The 11,389-nt window shown below is 32.2% G+C and overlaps 1 protein-coding gene across 1 annotated transcript; it reads left to right on the forward strand.

Moving 5' to 3' along the window:
- The first annotated feature begins 604 nt into the window (after positions 1–604).
- Positions 605–2,426, forward strand: LOC132713743 (uncharacterized). The gene is made up of 2 exons (XM_060696423.1): positions 605–848; positions 1,570–2,426. Exon 2 carries the CDS (start codon positions 1,575–1,577, stop codon positions 2,424–2,426), a length of 852 nt encoding a protein of 283 aa, XP_060552406.1. The 5' UTR covers positions 605–848; positions 1,570–1,574.
- The last annotated feature ends 8,963 nt before the right edge of the window (positions 2,427–11,389 follow it).

Genomic DNA, 11,389 nt, shown 5'->3' on the forward strand with positions numbered 1-11,389 from the left:
GATATTACGCACTGATTTGGTTAAACTTAGAAATTCCTTCCATCCTTGAGAATACAAATAGAGAAGCATACCAGTAATAATTTACCAAGAAACGAAAGATATTGTTTATGTAGTAACACAAGGGATATTGAAGGTGAATTCCACTTTATTTGTATATGTCATTGCTATTCTCAAATAAAAAAGAAATATATCAAACATTTTTTATTTTGTCAATCTATCTGTTAAATTTCATGATTTGCTTACTTCTTCAAATAAAAACAATATTGTTAAATTGTGCAAATATATGAAGGAGGCATTTGTTACTCAAAATTCATTTAAAACTTATATGACTCTATGCTATAGTAATTATTACCTTACTGTCTTTGTTATACATGTATGTATTATATGTAAATATATGTTAAAATGCATATGATAAAACTTTTGTAATATGTTCTAGATATGTGACATCTTTATCATTGATGTTTATGTATTAAGATGGTATACGTATGTACATGTCTAATTAAATGTCTTTCTGTTCTGTTCATAAACAACAACAACAACAACAAAATTTACAAAATGTTTGAACGTGTAAAAGCGTGTCAACTTTAAAGAACAAATGTACGGAAGCCCTGGAGGGACATTTATTATTTAATAATTATTACTTATTACTTAAAACCAATAATCATTATTTAGCACATATACCCCGTTATTTATAATTTATTACTTATTACTTATTACCTATTATCTATAACTTATTATCTGCCAGTGGCGGGAAATAATGAACACATGGTGCAAAATGGATGTCAAAAGTACACTTCTGTGAAAAGTTACATTGTTACGCAGCACAAGACAAAAACCAGTAACAGAGGGTATGTAATGTTGTTTTTTATTAAATCAAATCCTATATGTGCTGGTGTATCTTAAAAGTTACATGTATATACTTGAGAAATAACATCGGTCTGAGTGGTGTTTATCGGTTATTAAACACAAAATTAACCAGGAAGGCCGTTTTCCTGAGTGGTAACATTTTGCATCAAAACGACAAATAGGTGTTTAATAGCCGATAAAGACCGCTCAGATCGATGTTATTTTGTTTCTAACATGACCACAAAGAGCAAAGTAATGGAGATTATTGAGGCTTTTTTTTCAAGCGGATATTATTTCCGCTGCCAATTTTCACATTTGGCTGTTCTATTCAACATCCTCCATACACTATGGTAATTAACAAACAAAAAATAATGAAGAATGCATTTTTATTTCAAGTATCGTACGTTTCTGTCTTATTTAAGTATTTTTTACATCGGAGATAGATAAATCAATTTTATCCCAATTTTATCACCAACTCATATAACTTCTATATGATGTAATTCTGGCGCCTTCATGCATGCCAGAAATAACGTCATCAGCTGGTTCTAAATATTAATGAATTTATAACATCAGTTGAATAAAGGTAAAAATAAAACTCAAAACTCGGCGCAAGTATCGATCCCTTTGTGCTACTTATGCATGTTACACAATGGAAAGGGAAAATATCAATGAAAAGCATAATTAATGTAGTAATATTTATCAATCTTTTTTTGTAAATTGCAGGTCAGATGGAAATGCTTTGGAGTGCAAGGGTTGTACTGTTCTCAACAATTCTGATAAGCCATGCAGGAGCTGTTGTACCTCATAAAACACCACCAGTGAATCAAAATAAACAGTCTAGACTAAATTTGGTGAAAGAATATTTCAGGGATGGTTTTAAGTACTTTGAAATCGTTCTTCTTTTATTTTCTCAACACAATATTAAAATCAGCATACGGCACTTGAAGCGAATATTGAAGGCGAATAATTTATGCCGCCGAGGAGATGTTCTTACCGCAAATGATGACGTTATTAAAGATTTGATAGAGAAAGAACTTCAGTACAGTGGAAATTGTATCGGCTATAGAAGTATGTGGCGTCGTTTAATGTACGACTATAAATTAAAAGTTGAGAGGCATGATGTAATGCGGTTAATTAGAGAAATAGATCCTGAAGGGGTACGCTTGAGAAAGGCCCACAGGCTAATTAGAATGAAATATTGTGCACAAGGCCCCAATTATATTTGTCACGTTGACGGATACGACAAACTTAAACAATTTGGTTTGTGTATTCATGCAGCAATAGACGGGTATAGTCGTAGAATTATCTGGTTAGAAGTTGGGGCAAGTAATAACGATCCAAAATGCATCGCTGATTATTATATTGAATCGATTAAGACTTTAAAACTTGTCCCTCGTATGGTTAGAGCTGACTGTGGCACTGAAAACACACACATCAGTTTTCTACAACCCTTACTTCGACGGAACCACAATGATTCAATGTCTGGAACCAATAGCCTATGTTTAGGAGAAGTACCTCGAACCAACGAATCGAAGCCTGGTGGAGCTACCTGCGACGTCAAGGAATACACTGGTGGATAAATAAAGTGAAAGATTTGCGAGATACTGGCAAATTTAATCGCTTAATCCGATACATAGAGAATAACAGGTTACTGTCTTTTGAGAAAGGGTTTCTCAGACGAGGTTAGATATGGTCCTGGAAGGGGCGAGGCTTGCCGAGCCCCTTCCGGACCATATCTAGCCGAGTCTGAGAAATCCCTTTCTCAAAAGACAGTAACCTGTTATTCTTTTTATCATGCCTCTATTATGATTTTGCATCTTATTTTTTTAATTCGGGGCGCTAATTTCTGAAAGTACGGTAACCACAAGAGGGTTATACGCCAAAACAGTAGTCCTAGGGTTTTTACCAATAATTTTATAACACAACGCAATTTTTGGTACAATTTGCTTTAACAATTTATTTACTGTGTATTATCATAAATATTCAGCAAAGTCAATTAAACAATACCAACAATAAACATCATCAGTGCTGATCTTGCGTAGGAATATAGTGTTCTCAAGTCACTGACTGAGAAAGGTTGCTGTTCTCAGACAGGCTTTATCAGGCAGTTGTCATAGTAATGGCATGATAAATATAGAGTGTGTCCGTTTTTGCCTTATGGATGTTCTGCAAGCAGAACTAGACCGTATTGCAAAACACTGGAATTTACACAATATCCGACCTCAGAAAAGTGTAAACGAACTTCCTTCTGGTAAGCCAGATATATTATTTTACGTTCCAGAATTATTTGGTGGATACGAAATGGGGAAAAGTGTTGACGATATTGAACTAAATCTTTGCCAAGAAATGTATGCTACCCCCAAACAAAAAGAGAGAGCAGAATTCCATGAACTGGCATACCTTCTTAAGCCAAATCTACAGATCCCGTGTAATGCAAATGATGGTTTAAAGTTATATGAAGAATTGATATGCCTTTACGATCAAGAATGTGACTAGCATATGCGCATGAACAGTAGCATACTGAACATATACATATATATACGAATGATTGCATAAATGTCTTTTGATAATTTAAAATAAAGTTGTGATATATTCAATAACTTGAGTATTAAATGGACACAATTTTTTTGCTTAACATTACTTCTATACAGCCTCTTAAATACTATAATTTTCACTTTAGTCTTTATTTGCATTATAAAGGTTTGCTTTACTGACAATTGAGATATATAAGAATACACTTTTGTATGGTACTTGTGTTATTTAATATCTAATTTACGAAGTATTCTTTTGTATTATAAGTGTTTCTTTGTTCGACAACTACCGAAAATGAACAATTGTCTGTAGACACTGGAATCTAAGTAACCCAAATTCGAAGGGTCCTTAAAGCGACTAGCTAACATATTTACGGAATTTATCTCGAAAGATAATATTGCATCATTTTCATAAATGTATTTTTCACACACCCGTGCCGATTTTGAGACTCCGTAAAAATGCTATTGCGCGGCCGTGCATATATTTTGACGTGACGTTATTAGCGTTATACAAATATAATGTAAAGAAACGCTGAGTGTTAGCGTTATACTATAGGTGCGTCAATGGAAAATTACTCTTATTTCACTTTTTAAAAACGGTATTTATATTGTGTATGTGATAAATAGAATATTAAATTCGTGTAAGTTCATTACTGAATTTATTGCACTCGTTGAATAAAATAATATTATGTATGCCAGAGGCTCGCATAATATAATTTTATTCAACGAGTGCATTAAATTCAGTATTGAACTTACACTCATTCAATATCCTCTACATGTATATACAACTAAACCATTGATACATGTCTTGATTCAGCAAGATTATTTAACCGAGTTTCAATTTTTTATTAGTATTAAATTTTTAGCTTGTCTATTCAAAGTATATGGACAGCTGTCCAATTCAGCCAGGCGTCCGCGTCCAGATTTCAGATTAAAGATTTTGTGCAGTTAAATATTTTTTTCTATAACTTTTTCTTGAGTTATCAACTTCAAACATACGTTCCATATCATCAACCACATTTTATGTGTTAAGGTTCATAACTCTAAATGCAATATTTTCAGAATTATGTCCCCTTGAACATAGCATTTTCCTAAAAAATATTATGTTTTACTGTAACTTATCAGGAATAAAATTCATTGTTAAATTTATGACACCCTTCACCCAAGGAACAATCCTGGCAAGTTGCGTTGAAATTGGACTTGTGGGTTTTAACAAAAGGATTTTTTAAATTCACTATAACATATGCACGCACAAACATGAATCGCAAAATATGGCAGTGGCACAAAGAATTATAAATTTTAATTTTACAGGATTCGGACCAGGGTCTCTAGTCTGTTTATAAACGAGTAATGCTTCAATTTGTACAAGACTCAGATGTATGATTTTATTGGCTCTTATGAAATGCTTTTACTTTGGCCTATGGAAGGAGCTGTTATCATTAGCAGTTAATGTCTTGTTGTGTTAATTAGTTTTATTTTGATTCGTAAAAATCAAGTAAACTAATACATGTATGTTGTTATATTTGTATTTAATAACATTATGTAAAAAGCATTTGCATTGTGATATTATTTTCACGAAATTGCAGCTTGTCCCTTAGCTTTATTGGCAATACTAAAGCCCGAATTTCGAATATCGTTGTGGTCTACATTGATGCTGTATTCTTTTTCATTCATTTATATATTTTCAAAATGTTCCTACAAGAAGAACGTTCACCTGTAAATGAGTATTAAGATTGGTATTGGAACTGTTGTAAACGATTATCCTATTGATTTTATCCATATTACGTTTATCTATTGCACAGATTGATTGTTTTTACAAAGTGTACCAGTATCCGGATGTTGAAAGCTATTTGATTTACTGCAATTACTGCTGTCACATGGCCATCTAACTTTTTATGAATACTTTACCATTACTTTGCATGGCTTAATAAACCTGATCCTGCAACATTTCATAATTTTGCTGTTTAGGGTGTTCTTTTGGGTTTCAGGTTTTCTCTATTTCAAGGGGAAGTAACTCATGTTTACAAAATTATTTATTCTTTTCTGTCTATCTTAATTATTACTTACTATTTTTGTAGTATAAAATTTACCAGTTGTAAAATTGTTTAGTGGATATAAAAATGTATAAAAATATGTGCATTTGCATGTCTCATCGTTCAATTCATACTTTCATTGCATACAACAAATGAAATCCCTAATTGATGCTTGTCACATGATGCTCTGAAAAAAAAAAATCTTAAAACACTGTCTCTGTTGAATATTTTTCAAGAGAACATTTGCAATGGTCATTTCTAATGTTATGTTAAGAAGGCAATATGTATAGGATATCGACCGAGTACGAGGTCTTTCTGTTTAGGAAAGAACTGGTCACGAATTTCATGTGACACCGAGAGCGCGTAGCGCTCGAGGTGTTTCATGAAATTCGTGACCAGGTCTTTCCTAAACAGAAAGATCGATGTACGAGGCCGATATCCAACTTACACACCGTTAAACTATTGGCTTGAGCTGCATTTGATGTAATGCACAAGATTACTTTTAACACAGCGCATATACAAGTAAGCTTTTATTAACGTTCTGTTTAAATATATAATTTGCATTTAACTCTGCTTTTCCCTTTAAAATAATAATCAAAAAAGCTAAGTGTGTAATTTGTCAATAATAAAGTCAATGGGTCTGTAATGGAAGGTATGTAAAAGAATGAATAATTATGTTGATAATATTTCGTATCAGACATTGTTGTTTCTAGGACATTTGCTGCCGGACAGTTGGCCCCTCGGACGTTTGCTTCCTGTTTTTTTTTGCTATGGCAACTTGTCATATGTCAGAGGGCATCTCTTGTATAAATTTTAAGTATGTAATTTAATAATGGAAACGTTCTATTTCATTTATTTATGGATGTTATTTTGTTTTCACAAATTTGCGCGAAAGTTTGTGTATTGAAGCACAACGGAATTTCGACAATAGAAGATGAAGTTTGGTATCAATTTAACAATGTAATATTTCAACTTTTTTAAAACGGGGTGGGGGGTGGGGGCAAATGTACGCCCCTTCCAAGGATATGAAGGGTGCAAATGTCCACCACAGCAAACTTCCGAGGGGGCAAATGTCCGGATACCCAGGAGACTACGAAAGACTTGCATATGAATATTGTTGTCTGAGATACATGATCCTATATTATATTTTATATAGCAGATTATAAATTGTTATGGAATAAAACATGATCGTTCAGCATATAAATTTGTATACTAAATCACCTATAACGTTATTAACATTTCTTTTAATCAAGAATTCTTTTAATAATACAGTTTTACCGTTTCTATCGGTATTTAAAATTATAATGGGAGATGTGCCCACCCTACGTTGACCAATCCACTTTAAGTACTTGTATATGCATGATACTATATAGCAAGTTTTGGAGTATATTTATACAAAATTCTTTTAACGTTGTTGTGTAGCATTCTTTGAGACTAAGTCCTTGCTTCGACGGTTTTCAGGGCATATCTGTTTTGATTTTTCGCCGGTTGAACAGAACGGCAATGCTGCCAACACAAATAGAGCAAATAGAGGGGGAGGGGATAAACGGGGATTTAACAATCTGAGTGATCCCGCGGTTGGGACTTCGCTATTAACAGTGGGTAGCTGCGGTTTCCAATGCAAAGCATATTCAAATAGGCATTATTTTAATCACAAATTCGTTTGAAACGGACATATTCTCGTTATATTTTTTCGATATGATTTTTCGGTACAATTTTTATGTACTATGGATTTTTTAGAACGTTTAAGATGTTTTAAATGAATTTGAAGCGTCTATTTTTGTTACATTGTGAACTTAATGACAGAAGATCCGCTTACATTAATATTACTTTGAAAAACTTTGATACCCTGTCCATAATTTTATTCAAATATTTGATATAGGGATGTTGGAATTATTGCTAAGTGCATTCATTAAACATCCAGATTTTGTAGGTCATAGACAGGAATGTTATGACAATCATATACATTTTATTTTCATTTTCATTTTCTATTGCATATCATGTTGTCTTTGCATGCGCATAGGCAGGTCTATTTTTTCACGCGTTTTTCATGACCGGGTCTGTCTGACTAGAGCAGACCTGTGCACGTGCAAAAGATAGACCTCATAACGGACTTTCTTTTGTTTAACAGGTCTATCCGAAAAATATAGACCTGTCACAAACAATAGAGGAGGTGTGTAACCTTTGTTCATATTGTATCAAAAGACCCGATTCAGTTAGTAGAGAAAATGTATCTGTCTCTACTCCCCTAAAGATATAAATTAATAACAGTCACTGTCTACAGTCTACACTGTGCTGGCAACGGCATCTTGCAAGATCCGTGCAGAAGAAATCCGCGAGATAACCGGACTTGAAGATCATGTATAAGTATGCAGGCGAATCCAGAATGAGTTGTCGTAAATGCCAGATATTTGGCTTGTACATGTGATAAGGATTACTTTAAAATATCAAAATAAGACAAAAATATTGCGCTAATTTTCACTTACTTATTTTAATTATTAAATTTTGTCATAATTTTTACTTATAAGCTTAAGCGTTAGATAGTGCCTCTAAAGCGCATTCGTAACAAAGCACAAAAAATCGATAGTTAAAACTTTATTAAGCTTTTGAAATGTAACCGACAACTTTTTTTACATAAAAACTACAATATATAATTCACTTTAATACGGAAAACAAGAACACAAAAGAAAGGCAGCGTTCAATGAACACAACCCCACACGACCAAGCGTTCAATGAACACAACCCCACACGACCAAGCAAAACATAATCTGCAATCTATTCAAAACAATTAAACATTAAAAGTCGAGATCCTACTACCATAAAATGACTTCAGTATGGCGAAAGTTCTTTCAGCTTTTCTTATATTTCACTCGTATGGGATGATTTAGTGCAATAATGGGAATAAATATTTTAATGAAATGTAGTTACAATTTCTCTTAAGAAATGACAATAAATATTTGTAGAAATTTATAATACCTTTATTTAACACAAGGTTTTTAACAAAACGAGTATAGTATATAAACATAAGTGTGTATTAATAATTTCTGTAAGCTCAAAAGCTAATTCTTAAAGGAACTCAACTGAGATTTTTGATATACTGAAATTGATTTTTTTTTTGGATTTAAAAGGACTTTAGCATGTTATATTGAAAAAAATATGAAATATTGTCAGGCATCCTATAATAAGATGATTCAAGTCGTCAGTTTCACACCCATGAATAATATTCGGTCCATGAATGAAGCAAACAACTTGATTTGGATCAAAATTGACTTGTGGGAAATAGTAAACATTTTCCTTGTCTACCAAATATTCTTTATTGTCTTTCTGTACACTAATTACTGAATAGCCATCATTGAAAACATTGTATTCTTCAAGATCATCTTTTGCCAAAGACATAGCAGTTCTGTATGATTTAATGAAAATGGAACTTCCTGTATCAGCATATACAGATTGTGTTTTTTTCTCATATGATATTTCCAGCAATCCAGCTTTAATGTTGTTTACAAGGAAATACGGACCTTCTTCTTTTGTTTTTAAACATTTATCTGTATCCGATTCTGATTTCATTTTCGTTCTTAAGTATAAATGACACTGAGATGGGTACAGTCCATAAGCTTTAACATACTCTGTGAAGCAACAGGGCAGACCATTTCTGTCTGTGAAGCCTGAAATTTCTTGTCCAGAAGCTGTGACAAGCGTAACAGCCATTTCCTCTAATAAACCAAACTTGCTTTTGCCATCCTTTAAGTAAAATGCTTTCCCTTCTACGAGTATTTCATCTACTGTTACTTCTTCATCAGAATTCTTGTATATATATATTGTGTACCACCTCCATTCCTTTGCATAACAATTCTGTATTTCCCTTTGCTAAAATGTTGCCAACCTATGGGCACCTTGTATTCTGACCTCCTTCCACGCCCACGACCACTTCTAGTATAAGGACTCGTGTGCTAAAAACAGAATAATATTTAGTTTATAAATTAAAGAAGCCATGTAAATATAATTTATCATTACTTATTTCTATACTTTTATTTGTTGTTACTAAATTGTTATTTGTAAGGAGTTATAGATCTATTATAGACTTGGTTAATTGCAACAATGGCAAAAAGGAGAACAAAGAAATTATTCTAAAAATGTTATTTTAAGTCATGTTTTCAGTATGTTTATATTAAATTGAATTGTTCATTACTCAATACTGCTTCATAAAAAACTATAATATAGTTGTAGCTATCATTACTTGGTCTTACTTGTTTTATCTTCATTAATATCATTTAATATAAGTTCTTAATAGACTGCATACATCACATGACCAAAGTAAATATATGTTTGTCCATATAGCAAACGACAACCATAAATACCAATCTATATCAAATTGATTATGTTGAAATCAAGATAAATTCAATATTTGCTGTCATAAAACTGGGTGGTGACCCTGACCTATATTCTTTCCAAGTTTCCAGGTCTTAGAAAAGTAATGATGCAACAAGAAAATCATGCATGAAATTATAATATTATCACCAAAATTAACTGAGGGTGATAAACCTTTTCTGACTTTTTTCAAATTTGAATATGTTACAAAGACCTGCAGAATTGAACAAATAACCTTAAAGGTAAATGTTATCTGAAGGTGAAGGTCTTGCTCAAATTGCTTAACATATCAGTTTGTCAAAGGTACTCAATTACGATTAGCATCTGTCAAGTATTTTCATAGTTCTGACAATTTGCGCAATTCAATGAATTGGCCTTGATGCCCAAATTCCTATATGAATCATTCATTATGTGCAATTTGTCAACAGTGTTGTTTAGTCTCAGAATGATAAATAATAATTCAAATAAGAACAATGCAGCATTACATTTAGCAAAATTCAAGAATTAACCTCTAAAGTTGAAGACCATATAAATGTCAGGATCAAGTTCAGATTGATCAAACTATAGGTACTTTTTAAATGGGTGTTAAGCATGAACATATCAAACACTTTACAGACATGTTTTGGTCAATTTTAGCAAATTCAATTTCGTGATCAATTACATCAAGTCTGTTTTCTTGTAAACGTCAAGTTCAGTTGGAATATGATAATGGCATCGAGCATTGTTATAACAATATTTTTGCCATTAATTGCTAAATTCAGGCAATATTTCACAAGTGGACCTAAAATATAAATCAATGTCAAATTCAGTTTGGGATATTGGAAGCTCTTTTCCTAAGAGTTATTGTTTTAAGTAAGAAGACAATCCAATCATTAATAACAAATAATGAATACGTAAAGTAATAAATTCTATTACTTAAAGTTTTAAAAGAGCATAATTCTAGTCAAAACAAGCAATTATCATAGTATTGCAAGCAATCCATAAGTCCCCTACCGATTAGAACCCCAGCAACATTCTGATGGGCCATTGGCCATTCAATTTTACCAGTGAATGAACTAAAATCTTTTGAGTTCGAAGTTTGTCTATATCACAGTAATGTGTTAAGTTTCCCTGCCTTAGTAAGTAAATTATATTTATACAACCTTGTCATATTATTATGATGTGGGATTTTAAAGTGAATCCTATTAGGAATGAAGAAGTTGGAGTAAAAAATACCAATTTCTCGAAAAAAATCTAAGTTCAAGGGGAACATAATTCTGAAAATAGTCATGCTAGAGTATTTAACCTTCTCAAAAATGTTGAGTGATAATAAGACACATATAAAAATATTATATGATGTTTGAGGAACATACATTAGGAAATAAAGAAGTTATTTAAAAAAGACACTATTTTTCATAAAAAATCTTAGTTCAAGGGAGTTAATACTGATACTTTTTGAGCTAGAGTTGTAAACCTTGTCGCATATGATGTGGATAATGACAAGAAACTTATATTTAAAGTTTGAAGTAAACACCTTAAGAAATAAAGAACTTATGGTGAAAAAGCTGAAAAATCTAAATCAGAAATCTTGAAATTCAGGCTATTTGTTGCCATAGCAACCAGAATTTTCAA

This window comes from Ruditapes philippinarum, unplaced genomic scaffold (assembly GCF_026571515.1).
Source record: "Ruditapes philippinarum isolate M1 unplaced genomic scaffold, ASM2657151v2 ctg272_1_1_1_1, whole genome shotgun sequence".
Classification (NCBI taxonomy): Eukaryota; Metazoa; Mollusca; class Bivalvia; order Venerida; family Veneridae; genus Ruditapes; species Ruditapes philippinarum.